The sequence below is a fragment of the Macrotis lagotis genome, chromosome 4 (assembly GCF_037893015.1).
Source record: "Macrotis lagotis isolate mMagLag1 chromosome 4, bilby.v1.9.chrom.fasta, whole genome shotgun sequence".
NCBI lineage: Eukaryota > Metazoa > Chordata > Mammalia > Peramelemorphia > Peramelidae > Macrotis > Macrotis lagotis.
The window spans coordinates 187,236,834-187,254,515 of NC_133661.1; the positions used below are offsets into that span (position 1 = coordinate 187,236,834).

The 17,682-nt window shown below is 38.6% G+C and overlaps 1 protein-coding gene across 4 annotated transcripts in view; it reads right to left on the bottom strand.

Moving 5' to 3' along the window:
* Window positions 1–13,905, bottom strand: part of LOC141521955 (uncharacterized) — a 28,779-nt gene extending 14,874 nt beyond the window's left edge. The window contains exons 1-7 of one of the 4 annotated variants that reach the window (XM_074234979.1): window positions 13,668–13,905; window positions 13,276–13,383; window positions 12,038–13,175; window positions 10,993–11,211; window positions 8,742–8,957; window positions 7,706–7,733; window positions 3,387–4,771 (exon numbers count right to left, since the gene is read on the bottom strand). In XM_074234979.1, coding sequence (XP_074091080.1) covers window positions 3,387–4,771; window positions 7,706–7,733; window positions 8,742–8,957; window positions 10,993–11,211; window positions 12,038–13,108 — 2,919 coding nt within the window. In that variant the 5' untranslated portion in view covers window positions 13,109–13,175; window positions 13,276–13,383; window positions 13,668–13,905. Of the gene's footprint in view, window positions 1–3,386; window positions 4,772–7,705; window positions 7,734–8,741; window positions 8,958–10,992; window positions 11,212–12,037; window positions 13,176–13,275; window positions 13,411–13,667 lie in introns of all 4 variants that reach the window. The other 3 variants (XM_074234978.1, XM_074234981.1, XM_074234980.1) reach the window with 3 other exon arrangements.
* Window positions 13,906–17,682: the final 3,777 nt, after the last annotated feature.

The window sequence follows — 17,682 nt, forward strand, 5'->3', positions numbered from 1 at the left end:
ACTTATAAGCTAAGGACTCTAAGTAAACTTTCAAGAGACAGAACCCACAGAGGGACCCAGTGAGGCAGTTCTCCTACTCAAGGTAACCTGGAAAAGAACAGAAAGGCTCTGCTCCCCCGGGTCAGAGGGGTGGCCCACCAGAGCAAAAGAAATTCAGCCTCCAGGAGGCAGTCCCAGGGAGCTGGGAGCCGCGGCTCACAGTAGCGGGGGGAGTTTCCTGAGCTATGCCCTGGGAAGCACCGGGTACAAATTGGGGGAACAGCAGGGGGACCTCTGCCAGAGTGAGCACATGAAGCCCAGCCCTCAGGGCACACAGCGAACAAGTGGTCTTTCCCCAGCCCAGATCCAGGAACAGAAGCAGGCAGAGCCAGTAAGCAGGACCCCCAGGGCATGAGCCCATTGAACCTAGCGGAGGGGAGTGAAGAGAGACTGCCCAGCTCTGTCCTCTGCCCCTGGAAAAGGACCCTGGAAAAGGACTCTGGGGTTCTGACCACATTCAGATCCTGATCACAGTCTAGGCCCCCCATAGAACAGCAGGGCACCCTCCACCTCAGCCCCATGACAGAGGGGGGCGTATATGGTCATTCACAGACCAGGAGGGAGGACAGAGCCTCACACACTGAAACCCTTGTGGGAGTGTCCCAAAAGCTCAGGAAGCACCCCAAAACCAGGCTCAGACTGGGAAAATGAGCAAGCAGAGAAACAAGAGGAAGACCATTGAGAAATATTTTCCATATGAACCCAAGAAGGATCAAAATACTCAGTCTGAAGATGAGGAAGCACAAGTTCCTGCATCTAAGGACTCCAAGAAAAACAGAAATTGGGCTCAGGCTATGACAGAGCTCAAAAAAAGACTTTGAAAATCAAATGAGGGAGTTAGAAGAAAAACTGGGAAAAGAAAGGAGAGAGATGCAGGAAAAACATGAAAATGAAGTCAGCAGCCTAGTCAAGGAAATCCAAAAAAATGCTGAAGAAAATAACATGCTAAAAACCAGCTTAGGTCAAATGGATAAAACAGTTCAAAAAGTTATTGAGGAGAAGAATGCTTTAAAAAGCAAAATTGGCCAGATGGAAAAAGAGATAAGAAAACTCTCTGAGGAGAACAAATTCTTCAGACAAAGAACAGAACTCAGGGAGACTGATGAATTTACAAGAAATCAGGAATCAATACTTCAAAACCAAAAAAATGAAAAATTAAAAGAAAATGTGAAATATCTCATTGAAAAAACAACTGATATGGAAAACAGACTTAGGAAAGATAATTTAAAAATTATTAGAATACCTGAAAGTCATGATCAGGAAAAGAGCCTTGACATCATTTTCAAAGAATTGCTACAGGAAAATTGCCCTGATAGTCTAGAAGCAGAGGGCAAAATAGAAATGGAGAGAATCTACCGATTGCCCTGAGAAAGAGATCCCAAAAAACCAACCCCTAGGAATATTATAGCCAAGTTCCAGAACTCCCAAGTCAAAGAGAAAATATTACAAGCAGCCAGAAGAACATAGTTCAAATACTGTGGAGCTGCAGTCAAGATCACACAGGACTTAGCAGCAACTACATTGGAAGCTCATAGGGCTTGGAATATAATACACCAGAAGGCAAAAGAGCTTAGAATGAAGCCAAGAATCAATTACCCAGCAAAACTGAATGTCCTCTTCCAGGAAAAAAGATGGACTTTCAATGAACCAGGGGAATTTCAAATGTTCCTGTTGGAATGGCTAGAGCTGAACAGAAGGTTTGATCTTCAGATATAGGACTCAGGTGAAGCATAGAGATTGGAGGAGAAGGGGAAAATATGAGGGACTTAACGATGATGAACTGCATGTATTCCTGCATAGAAAAATGACACTGATAATACTCATATGAACCTTCTCAGTTAATAGAGCAGGTAGAGGGAGCTTTTATAGTTGAAGCACAGAAGAAAGCTGAATTTGAAGATAAAATATGGTGTAAAAATGTAGTCAATAGAAAAAAAAGGGAAATGTGATGGGAGAAAGAAAAAGGAGAGGAGGGAATAGGCCAAGATATCTCATATGATAAGTTTTTTCTTTAGTACAATGAGCTATTGCAATGATATGGAAGGGGGGAAGGCAAGGGAGAATGAGGGAATCTTCACTCTCATCAGAGGTGGCTAGGAGAGGAAACAGCATATATACTCAATGGGGTATAGACATCTAGAGTAAGAAGAAAAGGGGGGACAGGTGGAAGGGGGGGGATGTGAGTGATGGAGGAAAGGATGGACCCTGGGGGGAGAGTGGTCAGATATAACACATTTTCCTTTTTACTTCTAGCAAGGGGCTGGGATTGGATGGCCTGTCCAGGACCATAGGGCCAGGTGGATGCTGGGCCTAAGGGGTGGTAGGGGGCTCAGGGCCTCTTGGCCCCAGGACCAGGGATCTGTCTGCTGTGCCACTCATCTACCCTACAGTAGAGTCAGAGTGAAAGTAGAGAGAAAATATAGTATACATGGTAGTGGAGAAATATGAAGGGAGGGAGTTGTGATCAGCAATGGCAACAGTGGAAAAATATGGAATCAACTTTTGCAATGGACTTACCATAAAGAATGTGATCTATCCGCGACAGAGTTGTTGGTGTTGGAACAAAGACTGAAGCACATTTATTATTATTATTATTATTATTATTATTATTATTATTATTATTTGGGGGGGTGCAGGGCAAATGGGGCTGGGTGGCCTGCTCGGAGCTACATAGTAGGGTGATCTTTGGGTGTCTGAGGCTGAATTCGGACCCAGGTGCTCCTGGCTCAAGGGCCAATGCTCTGTCCACCACCCAGCCACCCCTACTACCATTATTACTATTTTTATTTTATTTTGGGTCTTTTTTTTCTTTTTTTTTTTTTGGTTTTTGCAGGGAATTGGGGTTGGGGTGGCTTGCATGTCACACAGCTGGGTGATTGTTGGGTGTATGAGGCCAGATATGGGCTCGGGTTCTCCTGGATACAGGACTGGGGCTCCGTCCATTGCGCCATCTGGCCATACCTACAATTATTACTATTATTTTTTATTTTAATTTTTTTTCTCCCCTTTACTTTATCGCTCAAGCGAGTCTATATTTTGTGGGGAGAGGGGGTATTCTGTTTACTCTTAAACAAGAATATTTTATTAATGTATAAAAAAACATTATTTGTATAAAAAGAGAATAAATAAATATAAAAAAAAAGAATTGCTGATTCTTGCGGGCGGCTAGGTAGCATAGTGGATAAAGCACTGGCTTGGAGTCAGGAGTACCTGGGTTCAAATCCAGACTCAGACACTTAATAATTACCTAGCTGTGTGGCTTTGGGCAAGCCACTTAATCCCATTTGCCTTACAAAAACCTAAAAAACAAGAAACAACAACAACAAAAAAGAATTGATGATTCTTACCAATTCAGTTTTCTCCTTACAGGCTGAGACCTCAGAGGACAAAGAATTTGTAGTTTCTGGCACTTGAATCTTCACCAAACATTGGAGTTCTTTAGCAAAAGTGAAAAGAACTGTGGCTCCAATCCCAGAAAGGTATTCTTGTACTCCTCTGTGCCATACAGGGATGCTTCTCACAGTCAATAAATCTAGATCAGCTTGAACAACTCCTTTGGCCTCTTTTACATGTCTTCTCAGTCCTTTTAGTTTCAAGGTTAAAGTAGAATGACTCGTCTGAATCCAAATATTCACCTTTAAGTCTCCCCAGTTCATTATCTGAAACAGATTTTCTTTTGCTTCAGCCAGTTCTGGTCGAGGGGAAATAATTCTGTCTTCAGTAATTGAATAACTCATCAAATATTCCCTAATATTGGTCTCTGCCTCAGTTACTTCAACCCTAGTGCCCACTATGACCACTGAAGTCAAGATATCTTGCAGTGATTTGACACTATAAAAAGTGACTTTCTTTTGACTTCTTAGTGCTATCAGTAGAGCTTCCCATTCCAGGCCATTGACTGCCCACTGGACCTCTTCCCCTATATCAACCTTCTTCTCATAAACTAAACTCTTCAGTAAATTTTCTGCTTGAACCAGTTCTCCAAAGTCAAGCCCCCAAATCCCAACTCCATCAGAAATGTTCAACACTGCTGAAATATCTCGAGCAAGGAAAAAATTTTCATTAAAGAGTTCTTCCTGGAGGCTTTGGATAAATTGCACTTGGAATGGGGAAAGTGAGACTGGCCAGTTCTTAAAACCAACCAGCAGACTATAAAACTGCTTCTCCACCTCAAGTACATCTTTTCGGCGCCCCTGAAAAGTGATCATACCAAAAGGACCTTCCTCCAAGGTTATAGAAACTGGAGTGTGAGGAAAAATAAACATTTTGTTTATTGTGTTTTTGACCACTGTGTATCTAGGCAGATGGAGAATAGGATGTTCCACACACACTGGCTTTTCATTGAAAGTCATTTCCTGAACATATTGTAAAAACATCTTCACTGCCTCAGTTGGCCCTACAAAGCGTGGACCTTCATATTCTCGTATGGTTGCAAAAGACTTCACTAACAATGGTTGTTTTTTTAAAACATTCAGAATATCTGAGTTGTTCTCATAGTGAACAGCATATCTCTTCTTAATTTTCTGAAAAGTATCCTCCACAGCTTTCTCCCAGTTGGATGGGTCTAGTTGTTCCCCTTCTGCTAAAAATTTAAGCACTCCCAAAGAAGCACAAGTTTGGAATACACAGTCTATCTTCCTTAAGTCTTCTTCAAACTCTTGGAAAACAATTGGGGAGTCATTAAGGTACTGGACAAAAGCTGGGTCTTCTTTCTGACAGAGACTAATGACTTCTAGGAGAAAGGAAAACAGTGTTGACCTGAAGGGTTTAATTAAAAATCAATTTTCTTAGTCTTCACTCTTTTCATTTATAGTATTATGTAGCTAAGTGGACTTGGGGCATAGAGGATAGTGTGCTAGGTTTAGAACCATAACAAACTTTGTTCAAATCTGCTTCAGATACCTATCAACTGTGTGGTCTTGAGCAAATTGTTTCACTTTTCTCAGCCTCACTAATCTCATCTGAAAAATGGGGTAATGTAATACATAATATTGTCTCATATAAAATGAGATAATATTTGTAAAGCATTTGACAGGGTGCCTGAAACTTGTAGGTGCTTTATAAATATTTATTTCTTTCCCTACTTAATAAGATTCTTGTAAAGATTACAAAATATGAGTGAAGTGCTTTAAAATGCTTTATATTTTATAAAACATAGTTTATAAAACTAACTTTATAAAGTTAGTTATTATTACTATTAATAAATTGAGGTGGTTGGATTTGACCTCTTGAAATCTCTTCCATCTCAAAAATCAATGATCCTATGAATCCCTCCCTTCTCCTTGATACTCTTGGCTTTCTTGACACTATACTCTCTTAAACCTCCTCTTTTGTTGATATTAATCTATTCCCTCTCTCTCTCCCTCACCTTTGTTCATTTGTCTTCCTTATTATGAACCTTAAATGTGAGTTCTCCTCAAGATTTTTCCCATAGTCTTCTGTTTTTCTTTTTTAAATACTTCTTTCCTCTGAGTGCTCATTTATTACCATTGTCTTCAAGAACGACACCTTTGGAAATGACTTCCAAATCTGTATTTTTGTGCCAAATATACCTGCAGATTTATTAAGATTCTCTATCTTCTGGCCCTATTTTACCCATCCAATCCTTTCTTCCACAAATTTCCAACATGAATTCTCTTTTAAAATCATGATATTCCAAAGACACCAGGACAAAGCCCTTTGTTTACACCTCTCCATTACCCTAAAATGTCTTATCTATCACTTTCTTGCTTATTCAAATACAACCTTATCAAGATTTAGATCAAATATCATCTCTTCTCTGTCTTCTCTGAACAATATTATCTTTACCCTTAGTATTTAATTTCATCTTAAACATTAATGAATATATCTATATGTTTACATATATATGTACATATTGTATATACATATACATATACACATACAAGAAAGGGACTAAATGTGTTTTTTCTTTTTTCTTTTCCTTTTTATATAAATTTATTGTTTCCAATGAAAAACACTTATTTTCTATAATTTTTTATATTTTTATATTTTCTGGGATATTTATATAACTGTGATTTCTTTAACATAGAATATACCCAGATGAGTAAACTACCTTTATCAGTGCTAGAAATCACCTTCTCAGCAATTTATGCTCTTGGAAGTTGGAAGTTGAAAGAATAAGTGATTTGACCAAAGAATGTGTCAGAAGTGGGGGTTGAATCAAAAGGTCTTCCTGGATCTAAGGTCAGATCTCAATTTAATTTACCATGCTTCCCTCCACAAAGAAAATTTATCAATGATTAAAGACATATATGTGCATGTATAAAATATTTATAAATCTCTCTTTCTATTGTTATATAACTTACTCACACATGCCATTAAATAATGATTAATGACTTATATGCCTCCATCAGCAAAGATTATAACCTCAGCATCATTTTGATAGTGTCTTTAGAGATACTTCTGTTACAAAAATCATCACTCTGCTACCAGTCAGGTGATGGGTTCATCTCCAAACTTAGTGAGATGGTCTCAATGGTATTTTTTGTTTGAGGCCTTCCAATTTAGTAAGACTTGGTAGAATAAGTACTGAATTTACATAGCCTTTGAGAATCCAAGTATTAAAGGAAGCCCTCAGGGGAGGATAGACATATATAATTCCTACATACTGAACTACTAATTGTATTATGCTAGTCCTGCCACATCAATTAAATTGTAAACTCTTTCAGAGCAGGAGGGTCTTACACTTCTATTTCTTCTCCAATAGAACTAGATGTACAGAAGGTAGACGATATTTATTGGTTAATTATCTTAAGATTGAGACTCTAATATATCTGAAAAAACCACTAGGGTTAAGTAATAGAGTCAATATTTATCAATTAAAGTCAGTTATTAAATAGCATATGAAGCAGAGGGTTAATATAATCTGAATTCATTTTAGTTTTTCTTTCTTTTTTTGTGAAGGGTAATGGGATTAAGTAACTTGTTCAAAGTCACACAGCTAATAATGTTTGACCTTCATTTTCAAAGAAGACCATGATATCAGGGAGGTGATGTCATAACAAGCACATGATTTGGATTTGAGTGAGGGGGTGCTGGACTAGGTCACAAGTCTCACTTTCTCCCCCAGAGCCATCTGGATCCAGTGGCTGGATATGAAATAGGACCTCAGGAGATGGCCCTGGATGGGAGGCAATCACGGTTACGTGACTTGCCCAAGGTCACACAGCTAGTTAGTGGCAAGTGTCTGAGGCCAGATTCAAACTCCTGTTCTCCTGACTTCAAGGCCAGTGCTCTATTCACTGCACCATCCAACCAACCATCTTCTGCTAAGTGTGACTTGCACATAGCTAGTAATTATTAAGTATCTGAGCCAGATTTGAACTCAGGTTTTCCTGATTCCAGGACCAGTGCTCTCTCCACTGACCCTTTAGTTTTTCTTTCTTTTGCCTTACTAACTAGTAAGGATAGAAGTTGAAAAGTAAAGCATGAAGTATTTCATAACTGCAATAGGTACATAGATTTCTGTGACCTTTAGTCTAAGGCCCTTGGAAGTGTGAGGAAGTAAGTTAAGAAGTACCATATTAATAAACATAATAGATTAAATGAAAATTTTGAAGACAGGAAATGTTTGTGAATGAGAAGAAGCATGAATTCTCTGGAAAACTGAATAATGTCAACTCTATGAGATTCCCACTTTACTTACCAGGAGGGGTTCTGAAAACTTCAGTCACCTGAAAGGGAAAGAAAGAAGAAATCTTACATATTTAAAACAAATAAAGATCAAGCAAACAAAAGAAACTATGCCACTTAATAAACATTGAAGCATTGCATCTCTCTTCTAGAAGGCTCTAAAAGTCTCTGGATTTGACTGTGTAAATAAATATAAATAAATAAATACTTAAATACTTTTATATTTGTCTTCTCAGGTACCCTCGGCTCTTAGACATTAGATCTACAATTACAAATCAACAATCTGAACAGGTGACAATACTATGCACTTAATGTCATTGACTTTTATTTTTATTATTGTTTCTGTGGGGGAAGACTCATATTTAAAACCTCAGTTGACTCTGGTCCATCTCCAATCAGCAATCTACTGAACTTTGAGAGAGGATAGCCATCTGTCCTCAAACTCCCTTGCTTAGATTCCACCAGTAGAGCTCTATTAATTTGCATTAACCAGATTTTTCCATTAAAATGCAAATCTGCCTAAGAGAAGTAATACACTCATCTAGGCAATTAAGTTTTTCACACTTACAGTGTGAATTTATTTTACCAGGTTGAATCACTCCAAAAAGCTAAGTGAGAGTAACATTGCCCTTGGGGAAAGGAAAGTTGGCACAGAAAGGGGGGGGGTCTGACTTTGGAGCAAAGGAACAATTCAGAAAGCAAAAACTAGCGATACTGGGGCTCCTGATAATAAGCAATTGAGGACCCTGGGACTAAAACAGTGGTGGTATCAGAACTGTACAAGACCCAGAAAAGAAAGATTTAAACTTTTGTCTAAAGTATCTCTATCAGGGCAGCTAGGTGGTACAGTGGATAAAGCACCAGCCCTGGAGTCAGGAGTCAGGAGTACCTGAGTTCAAATCCAGCCTCAGACACTTAATAATTACCCAGCTGTGTGGCCTTGGGCAAGCCACTTAACCCCATTGCCTTGAAAAACTAAAAAAAGCTAAAATAAAAAAATAAAGTATCTCTATCCATGATGGTTGGTATTGGATTCACTGAAACTTTACCTTCTGAGGATTGGTTGCTCTTAAGGGCTGTACTATCTGTACTAGTTTCATCCATGTATTTGGTTTTTGTTTTATGAAGTTATTGATCTCTTCTAACATAATGTGCAAGGGATTGGAATTCCCAGGAGTCTCCAGGTCTAACATGGGAAAGGAAATGGATTCCAGAAAAGAACCAAGGAAATTCTTCAAGCAGTTCCAGATCACCTGCTGAATGACCTGTTGAAATATGTAACAATCATGATATTTAAAGTACTTATAAATATAATTACAACAATTTATAACTCTAGTTAAAATGCAAGAATATGTAGCCTGTCTGTCTCCATAAAAATGTCTGCTCTTTGGTGGGAAGCAACAGAAGCTGGGGCAAAGGTTTATATGGGAAGCAGGATCAAGCATATGGGATGTACTTTGGCAATCGTACCCATGTTGCTGATTCAGTATATACTTAAAAGGAAGACACAAGGAACTGTTAGAGGAAGTAGGAAGTTGCCAGAGTTGTATATGTGTCAGGAAAAGGACCATAAAGCACTTCTGCTCCTGAAGTTCAAGACATTTTTGTATGTTACCCCATTCCTTCAATCAATATAAATTTACCTACAAAATGTTTAGGGTACAATGGTGGATACTATAGATACAAAAACAGAAAAGACAAAATTCTGAACCTCATGGAGAGGCTAACCTGCTTATTGTCTAGTTGGTTAGATGAAATGTGCACATGTAAAAAATTAACAATCTAAGATAAATATAGCAATGGACATCAAATCCATGAGAAGTTGTTTCTCCTATGTAGATTAGATCAAAGTAAACAGAAGGGAAGGAAAGACTGATAATGGGCAGGAAGTTCCCACTAACTGTACTTCATTAGATGATGTTTAGAAAAAACAAACATTATTCAAAATAGTAAAAAAAAAGCACACACACGCACACACACACACACACACACACACACACACACACATATATATATATATATATATAGTATACATATTTGAAGCAATAGGGAAGGAACAAGTAGATAGAGGGGAAGTTCTGTCTTAATTATTTAGTTCATCATTTTATACAATTTTGGAGACACTGGGAAACTGGAAATAGCCCTGCATTAAGAGGGATTTAAGAGAGTCCCTTCCAGTAAGATCTCACCCATCTGACTCCTCTATAAAAGGCAAATAAACAGGGGGTGGCTAGGTGGCATAGTGGATAAAGCACCGGCCCTGGAGTCAGGAGTACCTGGATTCAAATCCATTGTCAGATACTTAATAATTACCTAGCTGTGTGGCCTTGGGCAAGCCACTTAACCCTGTTTGCCTTACAAAACAAAAAAACCTAAAAAATAAAAGGTAGATAAACTGAAGGGCACTCCAAGGTGCTCAGACAACTAAGGGTCTTAAGTGAAAATGTGAGATCAATTTATAAACATGAGTGGCCCCTAGACTACCAGTCCTACTTTCCACAGCCATTATCCATTTCTATCCATAGGAAAACAAATATCTATGGGACAGGTAAGTCAATCTAATTAAAGTAGTAAGATCTCCCAAGGAAAAGACAGGCTTTGATATGTGTCGGACAAATCAGGTCACCACTACCACCTTCCCTCAGACTCCAAAGAAGATAACCACTGGCCTAAACCCAAGAGCCATAGGAATAGTTGTACTCCAGATCATTGTTTCTATCACAGGCTCCACAGCCATCATGGAAAGGAGCAATTGTTGTTAAATTCCTTATCATTGTTACCAACACAAATTGCTGACCAACCTCCACTGATAGGCAGATAAACCTAAGAGTCCCAGTAGAGGCAGCACACACTATACCCTGGTTTTGCTTCTAGCCCAGCCCCTAAAGTCATCATCCTGGGGATTCTCTGCAGATGCAACTTGGCAGCTACTTTTACAGCTACTACAACCTGGCCTCAGCACCCACAAGAATTAAAGGTGTCAAGAAGAAAGTTCTCACCTTCAAAGCTCTTGGCATTGTAAAATAATTAAACATCAGAAACAAAGATGATTTTATCAGTAGAAATGACAATAAAAATGCATTGCCATCTGCTTTGCTGCTGCACCCCAAGGACAATGGGACCTTTCCACCTGACTTGAAGCTGAACATCCGAAATATGAAGTCTCCTCCTTTATAATGTGAGTTCCTTGAGAACAAGGACTGTTTTGCTTTTTCTTTTAGTAACAATGCTTTAAACATAGCAAAAGCTTAATAAAATGTCTTTTAATTCATTCATATTCAAACAAACATTAGGCCAAACCTGGTGCTGTTGAACTAATCCTGTATCTAGGCAGATGATATATAGGACCTGGCAATGCAGACCAGGCAAGCTAGAAGCAGGAATGGTAATGATGTTTCCATGGAGGAGATCCTGGGGATCAAGAATGTTCTCCAATTCTTCCTGGACCTGGGTAGACATCTCCTCGACCCAACTGCTATTGTGGGACCCCAGAATCCAAGGGAAAACCACCACATCAGTCTGTGGACAGAAGAAAAGCCCAGGAAGAAAAAATAATGAAAATAATTCATAAAAATTAAGATAAACATCCTCTTTAAAAGAAAATTTCCATAAGTTAATAAAATTCTAAATCATTTTCCCTCAGTCTTGAGGTTACCAGAGACTTCCATTCCTCTTTCCCTTAGCCTAAATGGGCATGCTTTGTATTATAAGAAATCCTCATAGAGGGGCGGCTAGGTGGTGCAGTGGATAAAGCACTGGCCCTGGAGTCAGGAGTACCTGGATTCAAATCCGATCTCAGACACTTAATAATTACCTAGCTGTGTGGCCTTGGGGAAGGCACTTAAGCCTGTTTGCCTTGCAAAAACCTAAAAAAAATCCTCATAGAAAGTCTATAGTATTCTTTTGTCACCTGTTACATATCTCATAGTCTTTGCTGACTAGATATTATTTCTAGTGTCTACTTTGTTTTGTTCTATTCTCAAAGGAGATCGTACATACTCTGAATCCCATACGGTATTTAAGAACTGTTAGATTTCTCTTTATCCATGGTTCTTTTAGCTTTTCCCAGATCCCCATTACCCCCACTCATCATCCCTATGGATCAGTCATGGACTCTTTCCAAGGCTGCATTTGGAATATTGACCTAAGGGAAACCAGACACAATAATGACTACTTGGGGCAGCTACGGTGGTGCAGTGGATAGAGCACCAGCCCTGGAGTCAAGAGTACCTGAGTTCAAATCCAGCCTCAGACATTTAATAATTACCTAGCTGTGTGGCCTTGGGCAAGCCACTTAGCCCCATTTGCCTTGCAAAAACCTATATAAAAAAAAATGACTACTTACTTTCTGAGTAATGATGTTTCCAACCACCACCTGCGTTGTTACAGCTTCCCAGGAGCTCATGATGTAGGGAAGGAGGACATGATGATCCTTTCTCTGGGACCACCACCTGCAACATTCCACCTCACATTCAGCTATAAAGTCATTATCATTTCCTGCTAGAGTAAGATTCCTTAGGCGGCTCCCTTTGGACTGCAGGCTCTTAAAGTCCTTGACTCCTACAATGATCCCTTTTGCTAGGGCTGCTGGACCAGTGGAATGAATCACCAATGAAGCACTTTTCTCCTGGGTTGCAACTTGAAGGGCCAAAGTGATAGCACTGGCAATCAGTTCCTGGTTTTCATTCATAGCAGCTACATCCCTTCTGGAGCTATGCCCAGTCCAAGAGGATGACAGCATCACTTGTAGGAGCACCTGGGGAATACCTCGCTCATTCAGGATATGCTGCCTCTGCACTTTTACCCTGGGAACTGTTTTGACCTCATTTTGTCTGTCCAGTGGCCTACAGGTAAGACTCATGGTAACTGAGGTTCGGAATGTAGAAGCTTCTCCTTTCCAGAGAGAGAGACTAAGGCCATCTCCTACCTGGAAGAAACCACTCATCCATCTTTGCTCTTGAATCAGGCCAGACCATGGGTTCATTTTCACAGTGGAACAAAGAAGGATCATCAGTTTACTGATGGCAATCTTGGCATTAGAGACCACTTCATGGGGACCAAAGAAGGAAATGATTGCTGAGTTCTGGTTTAGTTGCCAACCAATTTTCACCTTCCAGAGAGACAAATCCAATGTTCCCTGTAGGACCTTCCATAAATGGAGCTCCTCAGGGGTCACAAAGAGAGTTTCATTTGTTCTTGGAGATCTCTGAAGGTAATCTAGCACCAACCAGTTTTTACTCTTCCTACTACATGCTGAGGAGTCTCTTGCTGGTCTCCCTGAGACTCTTATGGAAGGATCACAAGAGGGTTTGATTATTTCCAAGTTGAATCTAGACTTCTTTAGATCTTTATCATCTGAGACACTTTCGTAACAGGTTCTTAGATGAGGACCATTGTAGGTCACAGATCCTGACATGTTTGAACCAACCTTCTTACTTCTACCTCCAAAATTCAAAAACCATCTATCAGAATCTCCAACTTGGCTGGAAAAATTCAGAAAAGAACATCATGTAAGACAAATAATCACAGCTTGGTACTGATAATAGCAGTGTGATTAGTATCACTATCCTCAGGTGAACTTACCAGTTTGCATTCTGAAAAGAACCTGGCTGGGCCAGGGTAAAATTTGATTTCTGTGTTTCCTTGCTTCTTTCTCTCTCTTGCTCTCTTCCTGTGTGTCTGTGTTGTAACCTATCAGTTAAGGAGGTGGAATTAGGGCTGGAGGAATAAAAGGGGAAAAAGGGGGGGGGGATTAGTTTAAAAAAAGAAAAGGAGTCCCAGAAGTAAAGCATATACAGCCATATAATCTCTTTCTTGAAATAGGTCTGTGGTTTGGGGGTTCAGTGGTTTTCAGTACACTCAGAGCTTAAGCTGTAAATATAAATGAAAAAGCAAAACCTCAAGTCTATCACACAAATTCTATAATACTTTTATTAAAAAATAAATATCAAGAAAAACCCATAGCACACACTCACCAAGTAAAAGTGATACTCCCTCTGTCTTTTCTCCTTTAATAGAGACACTTTTTCACAGTCAACAATCCCAAAAGCCTCACAAAAAGACTAGAAAACTTTCAGTTTCGTTTCTTTAAAAACTTACTCAATGACTTTACTCTAGAAGGTGGGGCTTAAGAAGTAGATATAAATATATATGTGAACTTATCAAACTTCAATATTTTCAAGATGAAAATGAGAATAAGGACAGGTGAGGAGAAAACAGTAGAGAAAATTTGAGAGCTTTAAAGTGAAGATTGAGCTCCTTTCCAAAAATTTTATTCCAACAACAAAAGTTTCTCAAAACTGAAACTGAATTACTTTCTATCCTCTCCCTCCCTCCTCCCAGGCAACTCAAGTAGCAATTGTCTAACTGCAGCTGTTTATCCAGAGAGCAAGATAAAACTAAGGGAAAATCTAGAAAGCAATGAAAAGAATAATAGAATTTATGGGGAGCTTGTTAAAGGACTTGGGGGCTTATTCAATCTGCAAAAGAGGAAATGGGAAAAACTGAATAACGATTTTCAAAATACTGACAGGTTCTACTCTCAGAGAAGATAGAAACTAGCTGTTGTCTTTTCACTGTCCACCAGATAAGACAATGAGTTTCGATGCAGTTGGACTGAAGCAAAATATCAAATTTATCTGGCAATCCCCTACCCAGAGGTGTCCTTAAGAGCATTAAGATGACAGTGTGTAGTAAAGTAGAAAGATCACAAGTTCCAGATTTGGAGCTTTGCCTTTGATAACTATCATCTGGGTAGATTGGCAAGTGATTTAAGTAATCTTTTTGAGCCTGTTTTTCTTTGTTTTTTAATCTATACAATAAGGGAGTTGGACTAGGGTCTCTGAGAGTCCTTCCAGGTCTAAATCTATGATCCTAAGGACAGAGAAGTTGATCAAGCACATTTATTATGCGCCTCCTTTGTTTGACTCTTAGTGTAAAGGAAAAAAAGCAAAAGACACTCCCTGCTGCTCACAGGGAGATAACATGCAAAAGCTATATCCCAAAGAGCTAAAAAAAGAATAAATTGGAAATAATCCACAAAGGGAAGGACTAGCAATAGGGAGGACTAGGAAAGTCTTCCTGTAAAAGGTAAGATTTTTTAAGAGGTATAAATGACTAGGGACAGTACTTGAAGTTCTCTAGGGACCTCCAGTACAAATGGCCAGAGTCTGGAAATGGAGGGTCTTGGTTGGGGGGGTGGGGAGTGTTTATAAGATGTAAGAAAACTGAAAAAAAGAGGGGAGTAGGTTATGAAGGGCTCTGAATGCCAAATGGAGGATTTTATATTTGATCCTGGAGGAGAGAGTGAGCTACTGCAGTTTATTGAGTAGGGAAGTGACAAAGTTAGACTTACACTTTTAAGAAAGGGAGGGAAGGGAACAAATATTCAAGTGCCCTCTTTGAACAAATATTTATTGTGTAAGTTTTTTCTAAGAGCATTCTGTTGATCATTTCTTATAATGGAATAGCATTTCATTTTAATTTTCAAAGAACACTACCAATCCTGGGAAGTCATATGTTGCTTCAGGCCAGAGGTAAAATATGACCCAATAATTCTCCAGACATGTGCCATGGTCATACAAATATTGTCTCATTTAATCATGCGGGTATTGGGAATAGAAGGAAAAGGGACACATGATAAAGAACAATAAGGGATAATAGAATATGGAGTGAGCAAAGTCTCAGTGAAAAGGGTAAATAAATATTTTAGAGAAAGGGGAAACACTGAGAAAGGGAATAAAATATAATGTCGGTTGGGAGCTTGGACAGACATAAAGGAATTTCAAACAAAGACTCTTTAATATAAATTAGTAGTCAATCTAATCTTCATCTCACCTATTATCCTGTCTATATGAAGGGGAGAAAAGCAGCAGAGTCTGGGGGAGATCTGGATTCAAATGTCATCTCATCTGCTCACATCCTACATGATCTCCAGCAAGACTCTGGTGTCCTTTTTGCTTAATGTTTTTGGGTCTCAATTTCTTCTATTGTAAAAGGAGTTGAAGCTAGAATACTTCTAAAGCCTTTTCTAGCTTGACTTCTATGATTTTGTGAATTTTTTTTGTATTTTATTTTTCTCTCGTTGCATGCAAAAATGTTTTTGCATTCACTTTTAAAACGTTAGGTTCCAAATTCTCTCCCTCTTTCCCACTCTGGTCCCCCTCATTAAGAAAGCAAGTTATCGGGGCGGCTAGTTGGTGTAGTGGATAAAGCACCAGCCCTGGAGTCAGGAGTACCTGGGTTCAAATCCGATCTCAGACACTTAATAATTCCCTAGCTGTGTGGCCTTAGGCAAGCCACTTAAGCCCGTTTGCCTTACAAAATAACCTAAAAAAAAAAAAAACCACTTTCCTTTTCTGCAAAAAAATTAAGTAAATTTAAAAAAAAAGAAATCAAGTTATCTGATATAGATTAAAAATATGTACTCATGAAAACCATTACAATAGTCATGTTGTAAAAGTAAACATAATCCCCCCACCACCAAAAAATAAAGTTAAAAAAAAAAGTATACTTCAATCTGTATTCAGACACCATCAACCTGTCTTTGGGATGGATAGTATTCTTTATTATAAGTCTTTCAGAGTCCTCTTGGGTCACCACATTGTTGAGAAAAGGTAAGTCATTAACAGCTGATCATACTACAACATTGCTATTTCTTTGTATATAATACATTTCCCACTGTATCTGCTCATGCAAGTTTTTTTACTGAGAGCATTCTGTTCATTTCTTAGAATAGCATTTCATTTTAATCCTTGTGGATAATTTTCAAAGAGCACTACCAACCCTGGAAAGTCCTATGTGCTTTAGGCAAGAGGTAACACATTACCCAATAACCATGTAGGGGGCATTCCTGAGACCACCCAGTTCCAGATTTTCCTTTACCCTTCTCATTTGCCTTTCTTCCTGGAGTGTTTTCCTTTGCTTTGTCTTGACTAGAGGAATTCTCTGAACATTCCTTCTTTTAGAGTTTAAGAGAAACAAGGCTTAATTTGGAGAGCATAGTGACTATTTTTTTTTATTTTTTTATAGTGACTATTTTTAAAAATTGTAAAAAAAATCAATTATTCATTCTTTCTTTAAAAAAGTCATCCATACTCATTGTTTTCAATTTTCAATCATCCACTCACTTTTCAGCCCCTTGTAATCTAGCCCCAACCGCTTATTCTCCTGAAATTTCTCTCTTTAAAGTTACTAATGACTTCAACTACTAAATCCAAAGTCTCATTTTCCTTTTCCACTTGAACTATCTTCTGATTTTGATACTGTAAATCACTTCATCCTTAGAGAGATTCTTTTCTCCCTTGGACTCCTTACCACTATTTTCAGCAGTTAGATAGTAAAGTGGATAGTGCATTTGATTTGAAATCAGGAAAATCTGAGTTCAGTTTCTGTTCAGATACTTAACTAGCACACCACCCTCAGCAAGTCAATTAACCTTAGATTTCTCAGCTGTAAAATGGGGATGATAATAGAATTTACCTCTAAGGGTTATTATGAGGATAAAAGGAGATATTCATAAAGCACTTTATAAAAGCTAGCTATTATTATTGTCCTCCTGCCTATTAAATTCTTCCACATTCTCTTTTGCTAGTTTATCATCCATTTCCTACCTTCTAAGATTGGGTGCTTCCTAAGGTTTTATGGGAGCCTTTTTTCTCTCTACAACCCCTCCTTTGATGATCTCATCTCTTTCCTTAGTTCATATGTCATCTTTATACATGTAAAAAACTTTAAAAAGTCTACACAAGTTTTTCATAATCTACAGATGACTTCCAAATCAAATGAGGGCCCTTATTTTACAGATATGGAACTGATTTATACTGCACTCTACCAATGACACTCCTCTGCTCAAAAATCTTTAGTGACTCCCTATTATCTCTGGTTTAAAATAAAAATTATTCATCCTGGACTTTAAAATTCTCTACAGTTTAACTCCCCATTATTATTAGTCCCCTTAATATATTCTCTATTTCAGGCAAACTGGTCTAC